Source organism: Pezoporus wallicus, unplaced genomic scaffold (genome assembly GCF_028554395.1).
Source record: "Pezoporus wallicus isolate ANWC-B61680 ecotype Strahan unplaced genomic scaffold, APGP_CSIRO_Pwel_v1 contig_13480, whole genome shotgun sequence".
NCBI classification, from domain to species: Eukaryota; Metazoa; Chordata; class Aves; order Psittaciformes; family Psittacidae; genus Pezoporus; species Pezoporus wallicus.
In genome coordinates this window covers 505,008-531,930 of record NW_026641917.1, presented here as the reverse complement: position 1 = coordinate 531,930, position 26,923 = coordinate 505,008, and the positions used below count along the sequence as shown (strand labels likewise).

General features: G+C 47.6%; 1 protein-coding gene across 8 annotated transcripts in view; it reads left to right on the top strand.

Moving 5' to 3' along the window:
• Window positions 1-26,923, top strand: part of RNF220 (ring finger protein 220) — a 224,270-nt gene that overhangs the window by 152,131 nt on the left and 45,216 nt on the right. For 5 of the 8 annotated variants that reach the window (XM_057425904.1, XM_057425908.1, XM_057425907.1 and 2 more), the window contains 5 exons: window positions 538-583; window positions 9,833-9,928; window positions 13,686-13,728; window positions 21,648-21,769; window positions 22,791-22,923. In XM_057425904.1, coding sequence (XP_057281887.1) covers window positions 538-583; window positions 9,833-9,928; window positions 13,686-13,728; window positions 21,648-21,769; window positions 22,791-22,923 — 440 coding nt within the window. Of the gene's footprint in view, window positions 1-537; window positions 584-9,832; window positions 9,929-13,328; window positions 13,500-13,685; window positions 13,729-21,647; window positions 21,770-22,790; window positions 22,924-26,923 lie in introns of those variants that run through there. The other 3 variants (XM_057425910.1, XM_057425911.1, XM_057425912.1) reach the window with 2 other exon arrangements.

The following is a 26,923-nucleotide window of genomic DNA, read 5'->3' as shown; positions in this document are numbered from 1 at the left end:
GAGGAGGAGCAGCGTGGCGGGGACCTCCTTCCCTGCTAAACGGGGAACAAGCTGAATTAACAAATCATTCCATCCTCCGGCAGAGCTGCTGCCCCCACGCTGTGGCTGGAGCTGGGAGGATCTTCCTTCCCTTGCTCCTATGCCGATTCCACCTCCTTCTCTTTCCTTTCCTCCTTTTTTTATGATGCCTGATCCACCGCTCCCCTCTCCTTGGCTTCCTTCCCTGTGACCCTGCAGGCTTGTCCCCATTTGCCCCAGGGCTGAGAGAGGAGTTGTGCAATACCCCAAGGAGGAAGAAAGTCAGGATTTGACTCTGCATTGTGTGTCTGGGTTTTGGAGGTTCCACTTGTAGGACCATTTTATCCCAGCTGGAGAAACAGTCAGAGCTGCCCTCCTTTCCATGGGTGGGGAGGGGTTAGGGTGAGGAGGCTTTCCTTGGTCTGGGGAAGGAGAGACCTTGTGAGATCCCCCAAAGTGCTCCCCCATTGCCCACCACAGCATTTCAATGACTGATCCCATTCTCTTCTCTCTTGGCAGCAAGAGCTCCATCCTGAAGGATGCCATGGCAGCAGGCACCCCCAAGGTAAGTGAGAACAACTCAGCATGCTTTCTTCCCCCAGAGGGATGCTTTTTACACCCCATCACCTTCCCACCCTGCTCCCTGTATTGCTATTCAGTGTGTCCCAGGAAGGTAGCCACACTATGGGGGCCAGTGCTGGGAGAAGCCTCTGTCCCATTCACCCACCAGGCTGGAGCAGCCAAGTACCCACACGCGGCTTTCTCATTCCCCATGAAGCCAGGGGACAGCAAAGCTGAAGGGCCCAGTGGGCTCAGGGACTCCAGATTGTGTCGAATGACAGCTAATGAGGTTGAGCTCAGCCTGGGAAATCGTGTGCAGGAGCTCCTGTAGCCAGAGCCATATGCCAGCTTTGGAAGAGGGGAGTGGGACTGTCTCAGGGCAGCAAAGCACACCTGAAGAGGAGCCCAAATCACTAAAAGACCCCATCTCGGCTGCATCCCCCTCCCCAGGACCCACTTCCCATCCACTTGGCTCAGAATGCAAAAATGCAAAATGCACAGAGCATCATGGCATCACTGCGGAGGGCACCATTCACTAATTAATATTACCATTAGCTGGACTTCATATGAGAAGGACCAGAGCTTGGGCAGGAAAGTGGGTGGCAGGGAGCACTGCAGGGCAGCTGGGCATTGCACAGCCTCTGGGAACCACGCTGTGCTCCTCAGTGAGGGCAAAAGCAAGTGGTCCAGGCTCTCCTGCCCTTCTGGTGACACAGTTCAAGCAGTCTGAGGCTGCTTTGGGATGTTTCAAACACACTGGAAAGGGCACTCACAAAATGAAAGCAGCTGGACGCTGCAAGTTTCCCTTTCCCTCCTCATCAGGTCTGAGTGCAGATAACTCAACAGTCCCAAACACATCACCTGCAAGGGAGAAGGATGGCTAGGAAGACAGATAGCTGTTTGGAGGGAAACACAGCCAGTGACTGACAGAGACCAGATAAAGACGAAGGTCCATCTCGCGGCAGGGCCGGGCTTTTGAAGTTTCCATTGACAAAGAATCCCATTTGCCTTGAGTGAGGGGATTAAACTGGGACTGAAGCGTCGTTCTATGTAAAAGAGATCAATCGTCCCCTGTCACCACATGGATCTTTTTCCTTTGCCCGTCACGTCTGGGGCTAAGAACATTAACTTCAAGAAGCCAGGAGAGCAGGGAGGGAGAAGGTGAAATCAAGATATCTTTCATTCCCTTCTCAGAGAGCTTGAAAGCCTCTCAGCCCAGGAGGATTCATTATTTCTAGGTGGGTTTTGCTGGGAGACAAGTCCTGTGTGGCATGGGATGGCACAGTGCTGTCACCTTCACCTGAGCTTCGTATTAAAGACCCCTTTGTAACCAGGTGGGATTGAGCAGGAGGAGGATGGGGAGATGAAGTTTTTTCCCCTTCTGCCCACTGAGTGCTTGCAGCATGGGGTGGGAATAGCCCATAGGGATGTGAATTCCCTCTGAGAAAGTGCTGCTGGAGACAAAGCTGGGCCTCTGAGCCACCATTAAACAGGGGTCCCAGGCAGAGGGATGGGGGACAGATCCCAGGGTGGGCATCACTGGAAGTCTGGCAGGAACCACCTGGGAAGAGGTGGGACCTGTACCATGTCGCATTTCCCACCCTGGGCACTGGTGGAAAGTGTTGCAAGCACCACAGGGACCGCTGCAATGTCTCCTGGTCAGTCTTCTCCTGGTGCCAACAAAAGTGCCAGCACCTCCAGCAGTGGGAGAAAGGGGCTGCACCTCCCCAGTCTTCAAGAGCATTCCCTGGCAGCGCAGGCAGGCTGGTTTTCACTCAGGGACATGGGAACTGGGATGGGGTGCAGGCTGGCTGTGTTGTTTTTGTGATCACCAGTGGCTTTAAGACCATTAAGACCACCTTAGGACCCATTTAAGACCTTTGCATGCAGTATCACTACCATTGCTGCTTCTGTGCTGGCCTGAGGCTCTTCCCGGGGTGCATCTGGGGGCAGGGAATTTAAACCCCCATGCCCTGCCTCCTGACTTGGCTCCTATCCCATTCCCATAGTTGGGAATGTCTCTCCTGGCAATAAAAGCCCAGATGTAAACGCATGCTCCTCGCACGCAGCTTTCCTGCCTCTGAAGAGCTGTCACTCACTGCACTGGGTCAATTTTTATGGCAATATGTCAAAGAAAATCCAATCACTCAACATGGGATGTGATGAATGCAGGATTATTGTATCAGATTCTTCTATTATCAGAGCTGGCGAAAGCAGTGAAAGCCAACCAAGAGCTGAGAGCTGTGGGGCTCCAGCCAACCCATCTGCTTGGTGCCTGGGCTCTCTCTGTGAAGGCAGCTTGGAGGGAACACTGAGCACCACATAGCTCTGCATTGTTCTGGATCCTCATTTGCTTTCTGTTAGAGACCAAGTCCAATTGATGGTGATATGCCAGAGTGGACAAGCCACTTGGACAAGCAGATGACAAACCTGCACAGTGAGTCTCAGGATGAGATTCCTATCTAATCCTGACTGCCACTTAGGAAAGCTGGGCTCTACCAGCCTTTGATGGGGGAAAAAGGCCTGAGATAGCTCAAGGTGTCTGCAAGAAGTCCCATAGCCTGAAGATAGCAAGGGGAACACCACTGTCTCCTCTCAACAGCAGTTTCTGTCCCTGTTTGCATGCTTGGATGCTACACCCAAGGTTTGTGATGCTGAATCTTCTTATTGCTGAGTGCCAGGTAGCCCACTGAGTCCCCATACGTCAAGGTGACACCTTCCCTGCAGCACTGCCCAGCATGGCCAGAGGCTGTGTCTCAGGCAGACCGGGCAGCAGGGATGACTTTCAGGGATGTATGGACAACATCACAGGCTCCATCCAGGCTCATGGCTGTCCAGGGGTCTGAACATAGCTGTCAGCAGTGTGCAGTTCCCTGGGCATTGGTCGTGGGCTTCCTGCTCTCCCTCTGCCTTTCCTGCCTCTTGCAAGGGCTGGTACAGGAGAGGAGCACATGTTGAGTTAAACCCATGTTGGTGAGATGTATGAGTAACATTTAGTCCAAGTGTTACTGTTCTTCATTGAGCAGCCAGCAGTAACTTGGAGAGTCAGTATCCCCAGGTCCTCCTAAGGGCACTTCTTTGCCACTCTCTGTCTGTCCCGTGGCTCTCCCTCCACAGGCTATCATCTAGGTGGGTATCATCTCTGTACAGAGAGATCTTAACCCCTAAATCTCAGGGTATTAGCTGCAGCCTGTTACCCATCATCTAACAGGAGAACTTACATCCCCTGTGAAAGTGCTGGTACTGACCACAGAAGCAGAAGACGCTGGGCTCCATGACACATCCCAGCGATGCCGGTGGGGTCAGCACTGGTTTTCCACTGCTGCTCCCTAATACATGACTGCAAATTCACTTTCCCACTAACAGTCCAGTCTGGGCGCTGGCTCCTGCTGCAAGCAAACACTGATGCGAGCAGCCAGCAACAAAATCCATCTTATGCACCTAGCAAATACTTGCGGCTGGTTTGTTTAGGTGCGCACCCAGCTCCTCAGAGGGTGCCTGCAGGCAGGCAGCCAGCACGCTGCTCCGAGACCTCCGGCATTGTTGGGAACCAAGCCACAGTGCCAGAAGCCCTTTGATTCCCCCACCAACCTCTGTGATTTTACAGCTTCACTGGGCAGTTTGAGAGAGAATTACAGCATCTAGAGGGAAATTTGACCACTAAAGCCCTCCAAGGAAAAAGAGCTTTGAAGCAAGCAAGATTTGGAGCCTTAAACCTTGACAGAATGTCTGTATTAAGCCCTTCCCAGCTGCCTTGCTGGAGATGGAATTTCTAGCACAATCATTTAACTTCTCCGTATCACATCTGGTGGTAGGAACAGGGGACGGGTGCCAGGGCCCTGGGGTTTTAACTCCTTCTCTTGTGTCATTGGCTCACTGGGAGGGGGTTGCAGAAGTCACTCACCGTATCTGTGCCCCCTCCCTCTGTAACTGTGATTTACAAGGAAAGATTAAAGAGCTATATCTGACACCGCTTTGTGGCAAAGCTATGGCCAAGCTGGGGACATAAGAACAGCCCATAGATATGTGAAAGAGGTAAAATTACATAGGATGAGTGTTGGCTGGTCACAGTCCCTGCCAGTATGGGGTGATGAATACCAGAGCCACTCCAAAAAACACTCTCTGCCAGGTTTTATTCCATAAGACAAATTACCCCATGAACAAACAAAAGCCTCTTGCTCCCCTTGGGCCAAACAGCTGTGCCCTCCCATTGGGCTGGGGGAAACCACTGTGTTTGGCATCAGGAGCAGAGAGGGATGTGACGGAGGAGAGCTGCACAGGCTGGCAGACCCCCGCAGACCTCTTTCCCCTTTATCCCTGGTGTGCCCATAGGCACTTCTGCTGGAAGGGGCCCTTTCCCATACTGTGTAGCTGGTGTCTTGCCCAAGAGGACCCAGAGCTCGATTACAATCCCAGGTGTAACTGTAACATGCACAGAAATAAACCAGCAGCTCACATTTCTGTAAGCTTATTCTGCTTGAAGACCACTGGAATCTTTTAGCCATGGCCAGAAGCTTCTGTTACCATAATTTCTGTTCACTACTCACACCCTTCTCACACTTAAGCCTTTCATCCTCAGTTCCATACCACCTTTACCTCTGCCAGCTAAAAGCCACTAGATAATTTTACCTCTAACTTTACCAGGAGCAAATGTGAACCCTCCGAAAGCTTCTAGGAAACTCAGCTCTAATAGTAGCATCTTTGTGTCAGGGATCCTCCAGGAATAACACAAAAAACAGCTAGCAGAGTTAAGGGGGAAAATCACAGCAAGGCCTGGTATCACTCATTGCTTTCGGGTTACAGTTCCCAAGTGATAACAGCTATTAGCAACACTTTGATGGCTTCCCTACCGTGGAGGGGAGGGCAGGAGACAGAAAACATGTCAAGCCATCACCTCCATGTTAAGTGATAAGTACCTATTTAGACAGCAGCCTTAAAGCTGAATGCATCAAGCAGGGAACACTTTGTGCCAAAATAGAAAAAAATAATAATAAAAAAGCCTATACAGATACATAAAAAGCAGGGTTAGGGTATTTGTTCTGCTGACAGCAGCTGTGATGGATTGTTTAAGAAAAATAGACTCCTTGTGTTTTTCCAGGGCTATCAGAAAGCAGGAGTCCAGCACTTTAATACTCTCAGATGACTGGCCTTGAGAGGCAGCAGAATGTCAGAGGCACAGGCTGGGCTCTCTCAGCACTGACACCTCACCCGGCCGCCGGCGAGAGGCAGTGCTTGGTGCTGGGGTCAACGAGTGCCAGCAATTTCCATCCATTTCTTTGGATGCACCCTGACACCTGCACCCTCCCCTTCTGCTGCCACAGACACACATCTTGAGTGCCTATGGTCTGAGCTCTGGTGGCATGTTGGCACCCATGCCCTTGCCAGCATCACCTTGGAGCTGCCCGAGCAGGGAGGAGCAGGTCTGAAGAGCGATGGACCGGGATCAGAGCAGCACGTTTGGTCCATGGCAAACCTGTCCATGTATTTATGTATGTAAACTTTATGTCGTTCCTTATTTGAATGAGACTGCTGAAACATTTGCAGATGCTGTGCAGAATTGCACGGTCCATGGAGGATGTTGGGAGCTACCAAGGTGTGAACCTTGCAGCATGAGCAAAGCTTACATGGCCTCTCCTTCTTGCTGGGATCCATAGACACAAGTGGGTAAAGCCATACATCCAGACGTGCCTCTTCTCCTTGGCACAACATAGCTGGGCTCCAAGGGGTAGGAAGGACCAGTGAGCAGGGCCATGGCTGCCTGGCATGGCAGGAGGGGCAGGAGGAAGGAGGGAGTGCAGGGCTTGGACAAGATTGATAGTCTCGTTGCCATTAAGAAAAAAATTAGCCGGTGGCGGCTATCATATTAAAGGGTGAAGAAGCCGTGAATTATTTTCTTAAAGATCTTATCACTTACAATGATAATTTTACCTTCCAAAAGGCCACTTTTAATGAGGCAAGCCAGGCAAAAAGTCATGATTTAATGCCAGATTTTTTTTTCCAAACACATTTTACTGCTTTTTTGTCCATGTTTAAAAAGCGCCGGTGACCTTTTTTTATTTAGCTTGCCCCAGGTGTAATGCTCAGGCTGATCCTCTCAGGGTTTATAACCTCCGCAGAGAGTGCCTTTACCCAGTGGAGAGATGATTTAAAGGGGAGGGAGAAATATGAGGCTGCATGGCCGCTCGCATAAGGCCCTTGCTGTCTTTGATACTGGGAGCTGTGGTATACCAGGGTAAGGGGGACCAGAATGGGCTCTCGCTCATTTCACTTGCACCCTGAAAGGGAGCTGGGCTGAACTGGCAACCAGTTAGGGATGAGCTGGCTGGTGGCCTTTCCACAGGGGGGAAAGGGAATTCTCAGTGTCAAGGCTTGTTCCCACCATGCCAAAGGGAGCATCTCCACACAGCCATACGGCACGCTTGTCTGTATGCAGAGCACCCAGCGCTGTGTTTCTGGGATGGGATGCTAGAGTTTGGGTTTGCCCTGCAGTGTGAGCATGGGAAGCTGCCTTTTCCTTCCATAGCTATCTTCCCAGATGCTGCTTGAGATAGGAATGGGGATTATATCTCTGCCCCTTCCCCGCTTGCCAGGACCCTAGTGGGATTGCGCTGCGTGGGTCCATGAGACAGCAAATCCTTGGTCTGGCGTGCTCTGGCCAAGCATCCTTGCCATCTAGCCATTGGAAAACAGCCCCAACATGACAATCCAGGATAAAAAGAGGCCAAAATTCTGATGGCTTCTTTTAGAGAGTATGGCCTACTGCAGAAATGAAAGTCATCCTAATGGCGAGTGCCTTTCCTAATCCCTTATCCCCAGAGCCTGCATCCCTGCCTGCTCCCACAGCTGCCTGAACAGCAAAGCGTGGCACAGCACATGGAAATGAGAGAAACAAATGAAGTCAAGTTTCCTAAGAGTGAAGGGGAAGTGTGACTTGGCATCTCTAACGCTGTGTTTAACATGCCGGCGAGGTATTTAGAATTGAAGTGCTTGCACACAATTTAAAAATAGACAGTTTATTAATCTAAACTGCAAGTGTATGTAGAAGAGGCCTCGAGATTGACATCTTTGGGATTAGTTTAGCCCTGCGTTTTTCCAGAGGTCATCGCCATGGTGCTCAGGAGGTTTGTGGAATAAATGGGGCCGGCGTTCTTCCCGGGACCACATGCTAAAAACTAATACATAACGTTTAATTTACTGTCTCCATAGCTAGCCCCACCATTTTTCACATAATAATATTGGATTAGAGCTACCAGAAGCTGAGGGGGGAGCTGGAGTGGGGGAGGGTTTGTCTGTCTGTCGCCAAGGAATGGGGAGATGGGTATTTTTTCCCCTTCTCTAGAATAGGTTGCAAGACAAAACAGATTTAACCCTCCCAGCTCCATTGGCTTATTAGAGGGGAAGGGCATTAACACTGCTGTAATCTGGGCTGTTGTTCTGAGTCCCACCCAAAGGCTTTGAGCTCCTACCTCTCCATTTTATAGGACATATGCAACCCTGCTTCTTCAAAAATGGTCCTCATTCTCTGCTTAGAGAATAAAGAAACTAAGCAACGGCAGGATCTTGGGGTCTACACCCTGAAGAAATTCTCCTGGTGGCTTCACATGGTTATCAGAGGGCTTTTCCAGGCATAAATGAGCCACTCACCAAAACCCATCACTAGTTGGGTTCAGCCAACACATGAGGCTGGAGAGCCCCCTGTTCTGCCTGTGTCTCCCCTGGGAGGTGGAGGCTGATCTTTTCTGGGTACCCACAGGCTCCCACTGACAATTCCCCTATCCTTTCAGGATATCACATCTCTGCTCCACCATAGAATCATAGAATTGAATCACAGAATGGTTTGGGTTGGAAAAGACCTTAAGATCATATGGTTCCAACCTCCTGCCATGGGCAGAGACACCTCACACTAAACCATGTCACCCAAGGCTCTGTCCAACCTGGCCCTGAACACCACCAGGGATGGAGCATTCACAGCTTCCCATGGAACCATGGAACCAGCCATGGAGCCATGCATTATGGCAGAGACTCACAGGGATGTGGGTCTTGCCCTAGTGACAAGACTAGAAGTTCATGCCCATGGGGTTGAACCCAGCATCACAAATCCTCTTTCCCTGCCTCCATCCCGATCCTGCTCTCCCTCCGTGCCCACACTGACTGAGCTTTTCTCACTGGGAGAGCTGTCCGAGCCCAGGGGATCGCATCCTGCTGACTGAACGGATTTGTATGCTGAGTCATTTTCCCACTTGCTCATATCTTTCCAAAAAACGCACATTTTTTCACGTTTCATTTCAGCCCAGAGGCAAATGTTTCTGGAATACTTCCCTTTCTCCAAGGTATTATGCTTTTTAATAATGTTGTCACCACACTTGACCTGTCCAATTCAGATGATATCTACACTTCCCTTTGCAAACATACACATCTCCGAGCAGTCATTTATTGTCATATCTTGCCAGCTGATTCTCAGAAACAAACATCTGCAGAGCAGCGTTTCCAGTGCGCATTTTGTTTTACAATGTATTGGACTATATTTAGCTCAGTTTAGACAATTTATATTTTAAATTAGAATTTTGAATTGCATTTTGCCCTCAAACTCTCCTAATAATAAAGTTCACTTGCAACTCAGGGTATGGTTTTTTAGATACTGTCAAACTCCTGCAGTAATTTTCCCACTGGAGTTCACTGTGTGTGGAATTTAGACTTACCTACTATTGACTTGAAGTTTATCAGTGATTTCTTAGGTCTCAAATATCACTGATCTTTTTAACCTTCTAAAAGGCCCTTTTTTTCTCTGCTACTTATTAAAATAAATAGCATCATTACAGAAGGAAGAGGTAGTTGTGCTGAAAAGGTGCTGAGAGCTTTAGTGCGGTTTACAAAGCTATTGAGAGATTTAGTGGCACTTAGAGGGGTGGATGAGAGCCCATAAGCCCTGCTCCATATCAGCATGTCTTCACCTTTACCTTGTGGATTCCTGGTGTGGTCCTCACACAGCATTTCCAGCAGAGACTGATCCTGCTGCCCCTAGTCACCAGATCTGAGGACAAAATGACCATCCCTTTGTTGCCTGATGCATCTGCACTTTGCATCCCAGTCCCTCGTGGGGCAGGGTCCCTTGGGAAGAGCAGACCCAGCCCATTAGTCCATCCCAGCACAGCCCCACAGCCCAGCAGATGCTCTCCATGGCTTTGAGAACAGCTTAGCAATGGGCAGAAAGCTCAGCAACACTCACAGCATAAATTTCTCCTTTCTCTTGCAGTCAATTTTGTTGTCGGCCTCAATCAAGCGAGAAGGAGATTCTCCGACAGCATCACCCCACTCCTCAGATGACATCCATCACTCTGACAGATACCAGGTAAGCAGGCGGATGCTGTCACTGGTCTCAGCCTCAGGCAGGGAGCCAGCTTGCCCCAGTGCTCACAGCTCTGTGTGTGTGAGAGCCTGCCTCATGGATGTGCACCACTGCCCCAGTTCGCATGGGGACGTGAGCACTTGGTCCCTCACACAGCTACAAAAGTGTGCTTTTGTCTGCAGAGTGCTCCCAGTTCTGACTTCAAACCACAGCCAGGCAAAACTCCTCTAAATACTGTCAGAAGTTTCTGTTGCAGTATATTCATTAGTTTGGTTGTTGCCATTGCACGTTTGTCAATACTTACCCCCGGCCACCAGGAAAAGTCCAAAGAAGGGATTTTTTTGTAATAGAGCAAATTATGTCAGCCTGCAGCAGGCCAAACTTCTCCATTTCACTGATGTGCTGCTGCCCAGCACACTGATTCATGACTCCCACCCAAAGCAGAAATGGTTTCGGACCGTCCACAGCCATGCCAGCATGCTTTATAAAACACTGTCTGCCCAGAGGAGCAGCAGGTCTTGACTTGCTCTGCAGTGAATAAAAGCTGAGGGAGACGAAGCAACAAAAGAAGAGGAAGGCAGCAGCACAAGTACAGCTTGTCTTGCTGTGTCTGTGTTTTGGGGCAGGCTGGCACACTTGACTCCAGCTCAACACACATCCAAACCGTTTGGCTGCAAGCCTGTGCTCGGCCGCTGACTTCAAGTAAGTTCTGAAAGGCAGCAGATAAATTAATGGTGGTCTTCAGCACAGCCCCAAGCCTGCTTCTACCTGCCACATGGTCAGGATGGGTGTGCTGTGGCTGTACCAGCACAGCATACACCCATCACCCTGCATCCTGCCATGCTCTGCAGAGACCCTGTGCCCAGGGTCAGGCAAACGGTCACATCTTCCTGTATCAGCCACATTGCATGTGCCAGGTCTGTGTTTAGATCTGAAGAGGGAGAGGCTGATGAGCAGTGCTGCTATCTTCAAGAAGACATGCTTCAACTGAGGCTTCTCAGTTAAGACCCCAGTATATAACCAAGATATATACCTAGATAGATAGATAGATAACCAAGAGAGAGAGAGTAGCAGATTTGTACATTTGTCACCCATTATTCTCTATATTGGTTATATTATCAAATACAGACCAGAATCTCTAGTGTTTGCGACATATTCCCATGCAGCCTTCAGTTATAACTTGGTGTCACATCAGTCACTTTACCCTCCTATGAAAGATGAGACTTGGTACAGAGTAAGAGAAGCAAAACCCTGCAGAAGATAGAGAAATGCATGATTCAGGTAATCTTGCTGTTTATTAAGGATAATAAATAAACCATGTTCTTCCTGAAAGGACATAGAAGAGGCTTTTACCATGACCCCTTTGTTGAACACTCCTCCCTTCCACCAGTCCTTGCAGTCCTCCATTCCTGTATGTTTTTATTATGCCATACTTGAGGACAACTCTTCTCGGCAGAAGCCCTCTCTGTATGCTGAGTCTAGCTGGTCTCTAATGTGTTTTAAGTTGGTGAGTGTATTTTATGGAGGGTTGCAGCCCTTAATGCAAATGTGTAATGGGAGCTGTAAGTCTGCACTGCAGGGAGGAAAAACCTCTGGGGCCTGATTTTCATTTACGCTTGTGCTGGCTGCGTTATGCTGCTCTGGCAGTGTAAAGGGACCTCAGAGTGGGTGTCAGGCTGGTGTAAAGCCTCAGTGTATCCTTAATAAAGCCACAGTATGAATGAGATTTCAGTCTTCCTGGCTTACCAAGGGAAATGCTCAGGAAGCAGAGCAGAGTACTCGCACGGTGGTGACTTTAAGCCTGCAAAATTTAGCTTTCCATGTGCAGAGGTGTGCTGGAATTATGAATGTCCCCTGTGTTATCTGTGATCTAATTGCGAATATACAGTGTATCAGTAACATGCTAGAACACGAGTTATTGGCATATAGGTTTTCAGAATTCCTGTGGCTCAGTTTTCTTCGTCATCGTGTTTATTTTCCATGGGGATATTTAGGGAAGAAGGAGATTTATGAACAGGAGTGCTACAGGAACACAGCCTTGCACAGCACTTGGGCTGCTTGCATTGCTCCCCACGCTGAGACGGAGCTGCAGAGGAGGCAGCAGCATGGCTCCGGGATGTGGGGAGGGGGGATCCTCTTGGCTCCCTGTGCCAAGACTGCTTGATGGGGTTTGGTATGGGAACACTGATCAGACCAAGGTGGTGGCAGCTGGTGTAGTGCAGGACCTTGCCATTCGGCCAGGGGTGGGTGCTCCTCTTTGACACAGTATGTTCTGTCAGCTGGGGATTTTCCTGTGCTTCCAGTAAAAATAAAGCCATTTTAGTTAGATTTAGGTACAGCCCTGAATCCCCAGTGGAAAAATAAACAGCAGTTTATAAGTCATTTATTGTACTGCAAAGATAACATTTCAAGCTTGGAAAGAGACCATCTTGCATGGGTCAAATGAGCCCACAGAGTGCTTGTGATTGGATAATGTGGGGAGTAAGTGTAACAGAGAGCCTAAAAACCTTGTCCAGGGAAGGCTCACCTTCCTCCCCCTGTGCCCAGCAGTGAGCATGCCTCCTGAAAGGCAGCTTTATCAGTCAACAGGGTAAAACCAACAATCAGCAGCTTTGATTTTGTAAGTAAGCACCTGTATGAAAATTCAGCAGCATTTCAGCTTGCAGACCCAGCTGGGGTGTATGATGCAGCTCAGCTCTGCATAAAGCTTACCTGCCAGCACCTTAACTTGCTAACTGCCCGTCATCTTAGAGACACAGAATGGTTCGGGTTGGAAAGGACCTTAACGTGATAAACACATTAAGAACATCCAGTTCCAACCCCCTGCCACGGACAGGGACACCTTCAACAAGATCAGTTGCTGCCCAGTTTGTATCCTAACCCCAGGCTGCTCTGCTGAGGCATCCCCCACCACAGACATGGGCAAGAACCCCAGGAGCAGCCACTGCTGGTGCTGGTGTTCAGGGACAGGCACGATGGCCGGGCACCGGAGGCAGCCCTCGGGGCTCCATGGCAGGGCAGGCACCACGGAGGGAGCTCTGCACCCTCACTGGCCACTTGCCTTTGGGTCTAGGTATGCCTTGGGCACAGACTGGCCAGGTGCCTTGGGCCCCCAATCCCTAACTGGGCAAGGAAACTTGGGGAGAGGTTGGTCCTGGTGGCTGACTGGCTAGCACCTTTGGGTTACATTCAGGCCCAAGACCCTGATTTGCCAGTGCTGTTGGGCCTAAAGGGTGCTCAATGCCTCCTCAAACAGACAACTCCACCTTGCTCCCTTGCTCCCTCCCTCCAGGGCGCCTGGGCTCCAACTAGCCATCTGCCCCGGGTTCCTGTTGCCCCGTTGTCCTGATTGGTCACATGTCCTTGAACTTTCACCCGCACGGCTGTGGGTCACATGACCGGGGCTAACATGGCGGCGGCCGCAGGGGGCTGATCGGCGGCGCCTGCCGGGTCTCGCCGTATCCGCCCGCATCCCGGGCCGTGCGGGGGGCTCCGCCCCGGGGCCCCTGCCCACCGCCCGCCCGCGGCTATGCAGAGCGGCAGGAGGGGGCCCGGCGGCGGGGGCCGGGAAGAGGTGCGTGCTGGGGGCCAAGGAAGGGGGGGTAGTGCAGGCCCGGGGCTGTTGCGTTGTCCCGATGATGCGCGGGGCGGGGGGGCGCCGGGGCGGCGTTGTTTACCGGCGGGGGGGGGGGGGGTCGAGTTGTTTACGTTGGGCGCCCGCGAGCCCTGACAGTTTTCCGCTCTTGTGTCCCCTCTGCAGACCTTCCTGCGGGTGCGAGCGAACCGGCAGACCCGGCTGAACGGTGAGTGCGGCCCCGCGTTCCCCCCGCCCCGCAGGGCGGCCCCTGCCCGGAGAACTTCACAGAGCTGGGCCGAGTGGTGTGAACCAGCCCCTCCGAAGGCCGGGAGCTGCGGCCTGCCCCACCGGGGCCTCGCCGTGCTGCTGCACAGGGTGCACAGGGTGGGTTAGGGGGAAACCCTCTGCGTTCATCCTGGCTTCCCGGGAGGCAGCCCCCGGGATCCCACCAGTGAGGCTATAAAGTGGGCCCAGCATCCCGTCTTTTCTAGACCAGCTTTCCGTGTTTTCATAGCTCATATGGCAGAATCTTGCAGTAAACTTTTAAACCAGCAGTCTGAGCGTCCGTGCATCTGACGTCATGTTTTGGTTGTGGCTTTTTTTTTCCCTCTCAAACCCACTGATGCTGGTGCGTTACTTTTGCTCTTGTATTTCTGGGTGTTCCTGGCAACAAATTACAAAGTGTTCCTAGCAAAATGTGTCTTTGTATTTGAAGAACAAATCAGAGGTCGCTTTATTTCAGAGAAAGTCCCATCTTTGTGCTCGTAAATCAGAAAACAAAAGCAGAAAGTATACTGTTTTGTTGTTGTTTGAGCTGAAGAAGTTGAAACTCTTTTCCCAGAGTTCAGAGAACTTAAAATTACACTTTAAATGGTAACAGTACTCTGGCATCTGATTTTGTGTTGTTTGGAGCTGGTCTGATAAGTACCATTTAGTCAAAATGTGATTATTCAGGCTAATAGGAGGTTTATTAATTGTTATCACAGCTTCCTGCTGTCCCAGTTTAAGCTAACACCGGTGACATTGTGCTGCTGCGGTTTACTCAGAAGAAGATAGAGATATTTTAACAAAATAGCAAAAGGCTTTAGAGTGTGCTGGTGGCACAATAGGGTGCTTGAATTTGAAGTACTATGTGTTTAGCGTAGCCTGAAGCAAGTAGGAGCGTTATTATGACCCAGGATCTTTGATAAATGATACATAACTGAGTTCAGATTCTTAAATATAAGCCCAGAAGGCCAGAAACCTGTGAGCTCTTGGAAGCCTGTTCAGTCGTATAGCAAAGAGGTGAGTTGCTTTACCTCAGTTACAGGTAACTGCTGGTAGGTGTGCTCACATCTGTGCTCCCAGATGAGTGCAGTGAGCTGCCAGCATTGGCAGGTCCTGTTCCAGACACAGAGACTTTAGATGGCTGCAGTATGCTGAGGTATTGCTCTGCAGTGACTTGTTTTGTGTGACAGAGGTCTCTGGAGTCAGCCATGTCAAACTGTTTCTTTATCATTTTTGGATAGATGGGGTTAACTCCCACCTTCCACCTTTTTTTCAAGCCAACAATGTGAAGTTACCTTATTTCAAATTAAAGAAATACCCCCCAAAAAAAAACCAAAACCAAAAAAAAAACCACATCTGAGCCAGGCTTGTGAGGTTCTTGGTGTTGTGCAGTCCTTCAGAATGAACGAAAGCTCTTGATGACAGCATGCTCTGCTGAACTGGCTCAGTAGTACTTTATGCTTTCCACTATAGCCCAAAATAGGGCTTCAGCACAGTCACTCCTCTTGGACCCTGTTCTTGGATGTTTTTGTGAATCTGAGCTCATAATCTAAAGGGATGCTGGTTTTGAACAGCGTTTGCATTGCTTTTGCTGAACCTTTTACTCCTTTTATATATACCTTTTGGGGTACAGTGAGCACAACTAATGAGGGCATTTGTTTGATTTATATAATGCCTTTATAATGCTGATATTCCTGTCCTTTCTGTTGTACACCCTGACAGTACTAGGCTCAGACGTTACGGAGCTGGATGCAGGGATACCAGCTGAAGTGCTTGGCTTTGGGTCACAAAGAAGGTCAAACTAGAACAGAACTAGTTCCTCCTGACTTTAGCTTTTTATGATTCTGTTACTGCTGTCCTCAAAACATACCTGTAATGATATCCTATGCCCTTGGACTGACATCCAGCTGAATGGTTATACTGCTCCTTTCTATGCCTGTGACTTTCTATTTGTGACTACTGAACTCAGCCTGCTTTCTTGTTTTCTCCTCCAAGTGTTTTTGGTTTTTTTTTTTTTGCACTAAAATAACTTTGTGGTACTCGTAAGCTTTGCCACATGATTGTTAAACAGTTATTTAAGCAGTGTTGCTCTAGATGGAGAGCACTTGAATGCTCTGGGAAAAGAAAAAATGCTTATTTGATACTGTCTTGTGGTTTAATGAGCTTCTGATCAATCATGCAGCTTTGCAGCTTGCTTGGTGAGAATGGTTAGTTTGCATTGGCACAAGGACTTGTCCAAAAATACCTGGCTTTTTGTTTCATATTCTTATTGATGCACTGAAGAAATTCAGGATGTAGAAAATACAGCCTTATCTGTCAAAGAAAAATCTACTTCATTTGGGTTAAGTTTTAGTGTACTTTTGAATGTTGTTGTAACATGTTTATCTTGGTATCTCTGTCAGGCTTCCTCCCATCTGAGTTCCAGAATCACATTGGAAAAAAAAAACTCTAAAAAAGGGCATATTTGCTCTTCTCACACATCATCCTTGACTCAAATCTCAGCTGCCCACAGCTTTGCTTGAGCCCTGTCAGATCTCCTTGATGTCTTCAGTCCTGTTGTAATCACTTGGGAAAGTGCAACAAGAGCTCAGGAAAGAGAAGGTAGAAAGAGAGTTGCCTTCTGTGGGCTCCTGTTGGCCTGGCTGTGACATGATTAGGTCCTGATGGTTACATGGTTCACAGGTACCTGACAGTCCAGAATTTTAATTCTGTAAGTCAAATCTTTGACTTAAATTGAACTGTAAGTAAGGTGAATGCATTTGCAAGCTCTGGAGGAAGAGATTAATGTTCTGTCTGTTAGACTCTAGGTTGAGTGTTTTTATCTGAACTTCCCTGTCAGCCTCAGTGAGTTAAACCCACACCTCTCACCTGTGCTAAACTCACTCTGCAGAGGTTGAGTCCTTGTGAACCCTGGAGTATGAGGTGTTGATTCCTTATGAACCCGTGTGAAAAAGAAGGCAATTCTTTCACTTGCTTTATTTCCAGTGTTGCCAAACTGGAAACTTTAAGCCACCCTGTAAATTGATGCTTATGAAGTTCAGCAGTGCAGAGCAGGTTGGGTAGTCATTCCAAATTAGAGGCACAATGTTACAGGTTAGTGTTTCAGAACATGGATTCAGCAGGTTAAGTATGTGGCAACCTTGGAGAAGAGTGTCAGAAGGCTGCAGAAAATCATCTGTGGGGAAGTTTGGCCATGTAAATGTGAAAGTCCCACTGAGACCCTTCTGTGAATTTTGCCCTTAACATTCTCTCTTGGGTAGATGAGCACCAAATTGTACGTGAGGTCTGAAAAGCATTCATTCTTGACCATCTGGGTTTTTTTGCTTTAGCGTGTTCTTAAGATTTTTTTGTGCTCTGCCATTGCTGCCTTCGTTCCGTTTGGTCACATGCTCTTGGAGAAGTTGGTCATCCCCACGAGTTTTTTGTGATAGGCCTAACAAAAATAGGTGTAACCACTCCTCACGACTCCTCTAGTGGATTTGTAGAGAGCAGGTGCTAGCTCTTGTGCTTGAATATCTTTAATGCAAATTTAGGGGTATTTGCAAAGTTGGCATTTTCAGTGCAGTTGTAAAATAGGGCCTTACAAAGCTCCTTTTGTACCTACCTGAGAAGCTGATTCCTGTTTTGGTGGTGACCATAAGCCTACCTTTGGGCAGACATCCATTGAGGTGGCCACGGTGCACTTCATTGTTGGACCACCACCAGCATTTCATGTGCTGTTGTAGCTGATGGGTGTGGGGTGGAAGAAAGCTAGATGGTTTTCACTGGAAAGGAGACAAAAAATGTTTCCACTTAATTTGATTGGCCTGCCATTGCAGGAGCTGCTAATGATGTCTGCATGGGACTCGGGGGACCACTCAAACTGGTGGAGGGAATCATAAGAGATATTGCTAGTAACTTAATCATCTCCTTTGATGCTGTGGTAGAGGTTTGTATAGTATCCACTGCTAGATGCTGTGTCAGAGCACTTCTGAGGTAATTAATGCCATGTCCTGAAGGTGAATTTTTACTAGGAGAGGGGAGTACTAGTGAGAGCTAACATCCATTAGCTTTTCTCTCGGGAAGTTTTGCTGGGCTAGAGAATAACATGATCTTTAGGTTTAGCCTTGATGTGGGGAGCCTGTTGTGACAAAAGATCCTTGGTCTCTTCTGCTCATAAGGTTGGCTCCTCTCTGCACCCATGGGAAGGCAGGGACCAGTGTGCCCTCAGCAGCAGAGGCTCTGTCAAGTGCAGTTTGACCCTTCCTCTTGTGTCAAAAGCAGCTTCTCACCTTGTGCTGTCCCAAAAGACCCTATGTTAGGAAAGGGAAGAGCAGCTCCTGTAGCCAGCACAGCTCCTGAGTTAGGTCAGAGACTGCAACTGAGGCCTCAGCCCCTGCAGAAGGTCCTAATTCTTGCTCACCTCCATGTGCTGCTTTCTCATTCATGTGTTGTAATGACTTAAACTCCCTGGGTGCCCGATGCTTTAGTGTAACCTGAGGGAGAACATGCAAGTGCAGCAGGAGCAGTGTGTAGGGTAATGTACGTCTGTTAAAAGTGAGGCCTCAGACGTGCTGGAAGCCCTCTGATGGCCTAATAATAATTATTAATGCTAATAAAAATGAGTGAACTCCTCACCTCCTGGCAGAAGGCTGGAATAATAACTATGGAGTCTTTGTTCAGTTACAGATAAGAATGAGGGGCTGAGGGTCAGCCTCGTGCGAAGACCTCCTTCTCTGAACTCCGTCCTCTTCTTGCATCCAGTCCCCCACTGGCTGCATTTTTATCCTCCTGCATTACAAGAGGGAATGGCTCTTTTTTTTCCCCCTTCTCCCCGTGTTTCTGCGACAGGAGCAAGAGGGAGAGGGATTAGTGAGCTAATTAGAAATGATCGCATCTATCAACACTAATTAACAATCCTGTGGCCTCACTTGCGTGTTCTTTTGAGCTGCTCCCCTTCGGGACAGCACCACAATCACCCCCTGCCTTTGGGGCCTCTCTGTCCCTTCTGCACTGATTGGAAGTGATAGCCTGGTTGCATGTTGAGTTGGGCAGGGACAGCGCTGCTTCAGATGTGCTTTCCAGGCTGCAGCATTCCCTCCTGGTTTCTGCTGTCACCTGGGGTACCCTGACCATCCATGGACACAATGCTGCTGCTGCTGACCACAGAATGAAAATGGCAGGGGATTTGTTTCCAACACCTCTTTCTTCCAGTGGCCTTTTTAACTTGTGGCACTAGAACTGAAAGGGCTGCTTCTTGGCAGAGCTAAGTGAGCCAAGAATGGGGGCTGTCTGCTGAGTCTTGCATGGAGCTGGAGTGGAGTGAGGTTCTGTTCCCAGCTCTGCAATGTTTTGACAGCAGATCAGGTGCTTGTTCTGGCAAAATGGTCCCAAGAATTTATCAGTGCAAGACCTAAAATAAGTTATCTTCCTTTTGTCACTGTTAGAGCACATGGACTAGAGGATAGCAGTAAAAAAGTTAAAAATACCAATAAACTTGCCAGACAGGCTGACTGAGCTGAATTGATTGGCCATGGGGAGTCCTACCAGAATAATTAAACTGCTACCTCCCTACATTTCCCTGTTTAAAAACAAGACGAGGTAAGAGAAAGATGTGTCTGTGATCAACATAGAGGAGGCTTTGCTCCTATGTTTTTCTCTGGTCAGATAGACGAGTGCTGGAGAATACTCAGGTCATACCTGATTCCAGCCTTCTATTTTGTGCTGGCTCTGTAGAGTTAGTGAGCCAAGGAAAGAGCATCCTTAAACTTACACAGAAGAGCCGTCCTGGAGGATACATGTAGTCACTAAACCAGAACTGGAGAGAAACCTTCTGCACTGAAGTACAAACCAGAAAGAGCATGGCTTAACTCTTGACTACTTCTGAACAGGGCCAAATGATGTTGAAAGGGTGCAGGAAGGGGAGAGAAAACACACAAGAAATGTTGAGGGGTCATTGTTTTATTTAAAGCAGAACATAATTCATCTGGGCACAATGAAATTAGCAATAATACTTCATGATGTTTGCTTCTGTATTGACTGGAAGTCGTGTGGTTTACTTTCTGAAGGAGGAGCTGACAGTAGAGATAACAGATTCAAGCAGAAAAATTGGAAGGGAAACCTAAAATACCCCAGTAGGAATGCTGAGGTACCTGATGTGTGGGGAGAGGCAGGTGGGCTGTGGAGCTGGCAGTGTGGTGTACCCAATAAAAGGGAGGGTTGTGGAGCTTCAGCAAAGAAAATCTAGACAAGCGATGAAAGTGGTGTGCATTCACTTGGGAGTCTCTTGTTCAAAGTGCCAAGTATCAAAACCACTCGTTTTGATCTCGAGTTGCATCTCAGAAATGTCCCTTTTGCAGAGCCCTTTTCATGGTGCCAGGAGTGGAGTTTTATTTTCCAGGGAATTTTTCCTCAAATCTGTCTTGTTCAGTGAAGGAAAGTAATGCCCAGGGAATAATTTGAAGCCTTCTTAATCCTGGAGCATCAGAGAGTGTAGGGGATGCTGAATACTCCTCATTCTGGATTGTGGGAAAGAATATCCTAACCCATAGAGTCCTGAGTCCAGAGAAGGCAAAAAGAAAGCTTTAAAAGAGGCTTTTCAGGTCTGTGTTAGTGTATTCAGCTGAAACTTTATCATTCACTTGGTGATGTGCATGCACTAAACTGAGGTACTTTAGAAAACAGTGACTGACAGAAACTTTCACGTACCCTGTTCCTTCCCTTCCTGGCATTCCAGCAGCTTTCTCTGACTTGTTGGCTGCAGGGAGCTGTTGATCCTTCAGTATTCAGGCATGAAGGCTTTCAGAGCATGCTGCAGTGCTCACAATGTCAGTAACGATTTCTGGCTAACGCAGCTTTTTGGTGGTGTCATCTCTCATTATCACATGGGCTATCCTTGGGCTTTTCCTTGTCTCTCATTCAGAATTTTGACCTTCCTTATTAATTAAACAGCGACTTTCCTCCAGCCAGTGATTGAGTTATTCGGTAATACCTGCCTAAAGCCATCATAATAAAGGACAGAAGTTTTTTAATGCAAATGATTTGGTTCCAGATGTTTTGATCACATTAAACGATGCCTCAAATTAACCAGAGATTGGATTAAGCAACAGGCTACCTTGGCTGCTTTTTCTAATCATTGTGATTCCTGACATGTTAGTTTCCCAGAGCATGCCCTCAAGAAGGCAGTGTAGCCCCCAGTTTTCCTGTGTGTGAAAATAGTGAAATAAAAGTAATAGAGTGCCAGAAGCTATTGAGCATAGGTGCTGCATTTTTCACAGCAAAGATCTTTCCTCTCTGTAAATGTTACCTGCTACTGAGATGCTGCTCTGACTTGTGATTGGGAAGAAATGTGTTCTGGGAAGAAATTATTCAGGGTGTACAGGAGACTCGGTGGTCCTGGAAGTGACTCTTAAATACCTTCTCCGGGGCTTTTCAGGTGCTACATCATCCTTCTGCAGTCTAAGCAAGTTCTTACATAGGGAATAGATGTGTCAGTGGATGGGGCTCAAGACTTAGAAGGCAAAATCCAGAACAGGATTCAGTGGCTTGGTCACTCAACTTTGAAGACAATTTCAGGCTTCCAAGAGAAAGAATTTAACCATTTGACTAACTTACCTGGGATGTGCAGCAGGTATTTCCTCTCCTAGTTATTAAATCATGAGTAGCTGCCTTTCTGAAATTGGGCTGTTCTCAGCCATGGGTTACAGATTTAATCTGGAAAGTGCTAAGTAACACTGTACTGTTCACAGAGGTCAGAATAGGGGTTTTCTGGTGTGAAATCTTACCATTTCTGCTAAGGGTTTATTTGGAGCTGAGCAAATAGCAGAGTGGAACTACAAACTTGACATGTCTTCCTTTCCTGTTTTTTGTTTGTTTTCTTTTCCTGGTTTCTCCATGCAGCTCGGATTGGAAAAATGAAACGGAGGAAGCAAGACGAAGGGCAGGTATGTCCCCTCTGCAGCCGACCTCTGTCAGGATCCGAGGAGGAGATGAGTAGGCATGTGGAACAATGCCTTGCAAAGGTAGAGGCGCAGCAGGATCGCCAGCTGCCATTCCCTTCTCCCTACTCCCAGCTTTGTCTGCAGTTGACCTAACACGGGGCAAAAACTAACACTGCTGAGCTTGCAGGCAATACTAACTGTCTCACTAAGACCTGTGTAGTCACTTCTCTTTGTCTTGGAAGATGGATTTTTCTGGATTTTTCTCCTGTGTTGCATTAGTAACTTTCTTTCTTCATGCACCCTTTCGCTGTTACTGAAGTCTTGAGTTGCAGGCTGTGAAGGTAGAGCTATTGAAGTTTATGATGCCTTTTGTAGGACTTCATGCTTCCTGTGTAGCACAGCAGGAAGATTTCTTTCTGATCTCTGCCTTTAACAATATTAAAATTATTTTTTTTGTTGGGTTCTTTTGTAACAGACTGGCATTTGTAAATGTTGCATGACCACCTTAACTCCAGGAAGTGCATTTGAACAGAGCCATTCTCTTGCTGTTCATCCCAAAGATTGAAAGGAAAGAACGAGCCCTAGGGGAGGGAGAGAGTTGTCATAGGGCTTTCTGTGCTTGTTTCTCAGGAAAAGCCCACAGTAGAGATAAAAACCTATTCACGCTTGTTGCCTCAAGAGGTGCATGGTGTAAAGAGAGGGGTCTTTTGCTCAGTGTGCCCCAAAAATTATGGTATAGGAGAACATTCCTGCTGGGGATCAAAGGAATTTGTACTTTACATGGCAGGGTTGTTGTGCATGAAAGGCAGGGGAATGCATGTTGAAATGCACACCAGCATTGGTATAGGAACCAGAGCTTAAACTTCCATGTGTAAATATCGTGAACCTCTCAACTTGTTTTAATCTTAAGGTTGTCGCGTTCTTCCAGCACCCATTTACTTCTAGATTGAGATCATTGGGAATGGGAGTGGGAGTAGATGTCTGCTGTCCACTCTGTACTTGGGAGCAGTCCAGCTTTTCTTCTCCATTCCACCATGAGTTGTTAACCCCAAAGAGCTATTTCCTGCATCTCAACAATATGCCTCTGCTTTACCCTTTGCAGAGAGAAGGTTCATGCATGACTGAGGATGACTCTGTGGACATTGAGAACGAGAACGGCAACCGATTCGAAGAGTATGAATGGTGTGGGCAGAAGAGGATACGGGCTACTACTCTCCTGGAGGGAGGATTTCGAGGTGCGCTAGTGTTTTGGGGGCCCTTGTAAATTATTCTACTGTGGAAATTGATCATTGCCTGTCTTTAAAGGGAGGGAGCTAGAGATTCGCCTTTCACAAAGGGTGGGACCTTCAGCCTTTGCCAGAATGTAAAGTGATTCCAGCTTTCTGCCTCTCTTGAATGATGAGAGTCAAAATTTGTGCAAATGTTGAACAAAAAGCGTGGTGCTATTTCTTGCTTGAGAAATGTGTCTGAAGAGGGAATGAGTAGGAATGGATAGAATGGGGAGATCGTTTGGGGAAAATAGCTTCTTACATGTTACACATAGTAAGAAATAGGTGGAAATATATGAAGAGAGGGAAATAGAAATGAAACTGTAAAAATTCCCAGCCTGGAGTGACGAAAGCTGGTGTATCGGCCTCTGGTGATGTATTGAAGGTGACAGCTAAGTCGCTTTAGCACCTGCATAAAATATTAAAGGGCCAGTTGTGCATTTATCACTCCATCCCTTTTAAGGTTGATAAATGAGAATCCAGGAACCTGCTCTGCACCTGCAGCACTGCAAGCCCTTAGGGCTCCCAGACAAACACATTTTATTTTTCCTCCTTCTTCTGCTCCTTCCCCAGTGACGGGGAAATCAGTTACTGTGGAGAGAGTGAGTTATGGCAAAATTTGACCTCTCGTGAGCTTTATTGGTGAATGTAATTTTAGCTAGAAAGCTGGCCCCTTTCTTACACTCAGCCCTTTGGCCTCGAAGAGGAGGATTTACTAAACTGTTCATTGGCATGAACCTCTGGCACTAAGGAGAGTCTCTTGCAAGCAATCCACGTAGCGCATGCCTAATGAGAGGAGGAACACTGGCTCCCTCGGTTCAATAAAGAGGATGGGATGTGATCTCTTCTTATATCAGCTTGGATTTTAATTTAAAATATCTCAAGGGGAAAGGCTACTACATAAGGAGTTGGACTTAAAAGCCAGCTGTGTGCTCAGTGACAGCCTGGCACTCCTGATCTGCTCTTACCTTCCTCTGAAATTAAATTGTAGCTGGGTTGTAGCAGAGCAGATGATCAGGAGCACAGAGGTGCAGGAGCAGCTTCTTTGGGTTTTAAAGGCTTCCCAGTGAAGCTCACGCTGTCGCTGTGTCTGTAGCCATATCTACCTTAACTGTTTTTTGTACCCACATGGAAAGTTGCATCTGTACGTAACCTGATGAGACCATGCAAGGTCTTAGACCATGACCCTACCTAGACACTTAGGTAGTACAGTCACTACAATCCATAGTGAAGCATGGGACATCTGCATGCCCCTATTGTTGTCACTGCTAGTCCTGATTAGATAAAGCTACTTAGTTAATTTCTGCCCCTTTTTTCTCATTCATGGCTTCTTCCTTCACCCCCAATAAACATCTGAGTTTGAAAGCACAATATTCTGCCTGCTTTGGTATGGATATTGTGCTGCCTTCACCTAGTTAATGTTCCCAGATGGTTTTGAGTTAAGTGAAAAGTGTGATCTGAAGCTTTCATATTGCTTCTGCTATATGGAGATGCTCTTTCAGATGAAGCTTCAGGTGGTTAAAATGTCTAATTGATGTGATTAGGCTGTGTAAATTCAAAGTACTTGCTCCTTTTTGCGTTTTCTTCCTTATTTTAAGGAATTCTCAAAAGGGTTAGTTTGTGTTGTATAGATCAGCTGCTTTCCTCCACCAGAAGTTAGACAGGTTCTAGCATCAGTCAGGGCTGTAACCTAAGCTAGATGGCTGCAGCATGCACGGACAGGTATTTCTGTGTTTCATAGTTAGAAATAGCCCTGCTTCCATCAGGAAGTGTGGGGTATCAGAAGACTAGCAGAAGAGTAGAGCACAACTAGATGTGGTTCAGAAACCCTCTGTAATTACCCTGATGAGAGGGCTTTTGGATTAGACACTTTCCCTTTGTGGTGCTGGATGAAAGGTGTCTGTAGATCAGCTTGCAAGCGCAGGAACCTCCTGGTAGCATTTGTCCTTGTGCTGCTTTTGGTAGCAGAGCCACTGCTGAAGAGATGACTCCACCTGAGGGGCTAGCAGGTCCCTAGTACATACGGTTCTCTCTGCCGTTCCTCCTCTGGAGCACACCTCTGCTGGCAGCTGGGTTCAACAGCTAGGACAGATTCAACAGCAGAGGACCTCTAGAGAGGTGTCCTCTTCCCTAAACAGGGGAGCTTTGTGCCACCAACTTTCTACCTAGTATTTTGGGATGACCAGTTAATATCTGCAAGGTACCTACCTACTCTGCAAGAAGTTTCTGTAATATTTGCCATAGCAAAGCTGGAATCTCCTGTAGTTCACTGATTGCTTCTTGTTTCTGTTTAAGCAAGTCACACGTTTTTATGCTCCCTTTTGTGGTTTTTGTATTGTCTCTGGCTGCTGGCATTGAGAGGTCTCCATCAGTCAGGCCTGCTTTGTGCACTCTCAGGTAACCTTAAAGGTGACTGTCCCTTTCTCTGCCAGTGTTGGCTCTTGCCTTGTTTTAGGGACAGAATTCTTAATTTAAAGCCTGGAAGCACAGCACAACGTTTTGGAGATGCTTTCCAATGCTTAAAACTGCTTTGTCTGGAGTTGGCAAGGCCCTTGTTAACCCCTGTCACCCGGGGCTTTGTATTTGGCTCTGTTCCCTTTGCTGTGAAGTAGCAGCGATGTGGAAATCGAAGGCCTTTTATAATGCCAGACAGCCTTTGCCAGGCTGCAGCGATGTCACCGGTGTCTAAAGAGATGACATGGGGAAATACATAAAACCGGAGGGGAAAATAGATGGCCGTGTGTCTCATTAATTTTGGTTTTAATGGTGTGTTGCTTTGAGGAGATGTCACAGCTGGGCAAAGGGGGAGCAGGATGCGGTGGCCAGCATGTATCACATGAATCGGCCAGACCGTTGGGCAGCATTGCAGAAGTGACTCAAACTTAACACAGGTCCTGGCTTCTTCTTTTTATCACTTCTCATTAATGTACAAAGTTCATATCGCTCTCAAAGTGAGGCAAACTCTTTGCTAATTATATGAAAGATCCTGCCAGGCTCTCATGTGGGATAAGGTTGGGTTTTTTTTTTCTTCTTGAAAACAGGAAGGTCAGAGAAATGAAGAGCCCTGCTCAGATGTTTTGGAAGGTGGTCTAATCCTTAGGAGCAATCACAGGCTGAAACTCTCAGTTATGTGGTTCCTAGGATGGCTTTTTCTTGCTTCCAAAGCACTCGCAGGGAAATCTTGCTCCTGTCACCTATGGGGCTGGCTTACAAGGTGGAAATTCTGTTGTTTGTATTAGAGCTGCAAATCCTCAGTCAGGTCTAGGGAAGCAGAGCCAAAGCACACGGTTTGGCATACTTGAGGCAGCAGGTGGAAAGGACAGGAGATGGCAGCAAGCAGGAGCATGGCGTAACTGAGAAGTGCAGGGATCCGTATGTTGTTTCTTAAGCTGTTGGGTTTGATGGAGGCATTCAGTCAGGAAATACTTGGTACATCTACCTGTCCCCCTGGCTTCTTACAAGATAATTTCCTATCACTTAATCTGCTGACCCAAAACTGGAAGAATGCAGGGTGTAAATGAAGATTATTGGCAGTTATCTAGCATTTGAAACCACTTTGTTTCAGCAGAGGTTCTGCTTGAAGTAGGGGTTTGTAGTAGGAGAGTTCTTGCTTCTGTTTAGGATAGGTGCAGAAGGCTACCAGCATGAAATACCAGGTGCTGCTTGAATCAAGCTTGTGCTTCAAAGTGAAAAGCTATACAGTTATAATAATGAAATATTTCCCTGTCTCAGTCCAGTGTCACAAGACTAAAATTTCTCTTGAAATAACCTGAACATTCAGTAACCATCTATCCCCATGTCTCTGAGTCATCCCTCTCTGAAGCTCTTTGTTGCAGAGGATTATTTCATGCCATCTTTGTCTAATGAGTTTCTGTGTTTAGGAAGCCAGCAAGGCTTCGCAAGTGAAAGCATCAAGTGGCTTCCTCTCTGATGTTTTCTTTTAATGCTCAACATATTTGTAGCAATT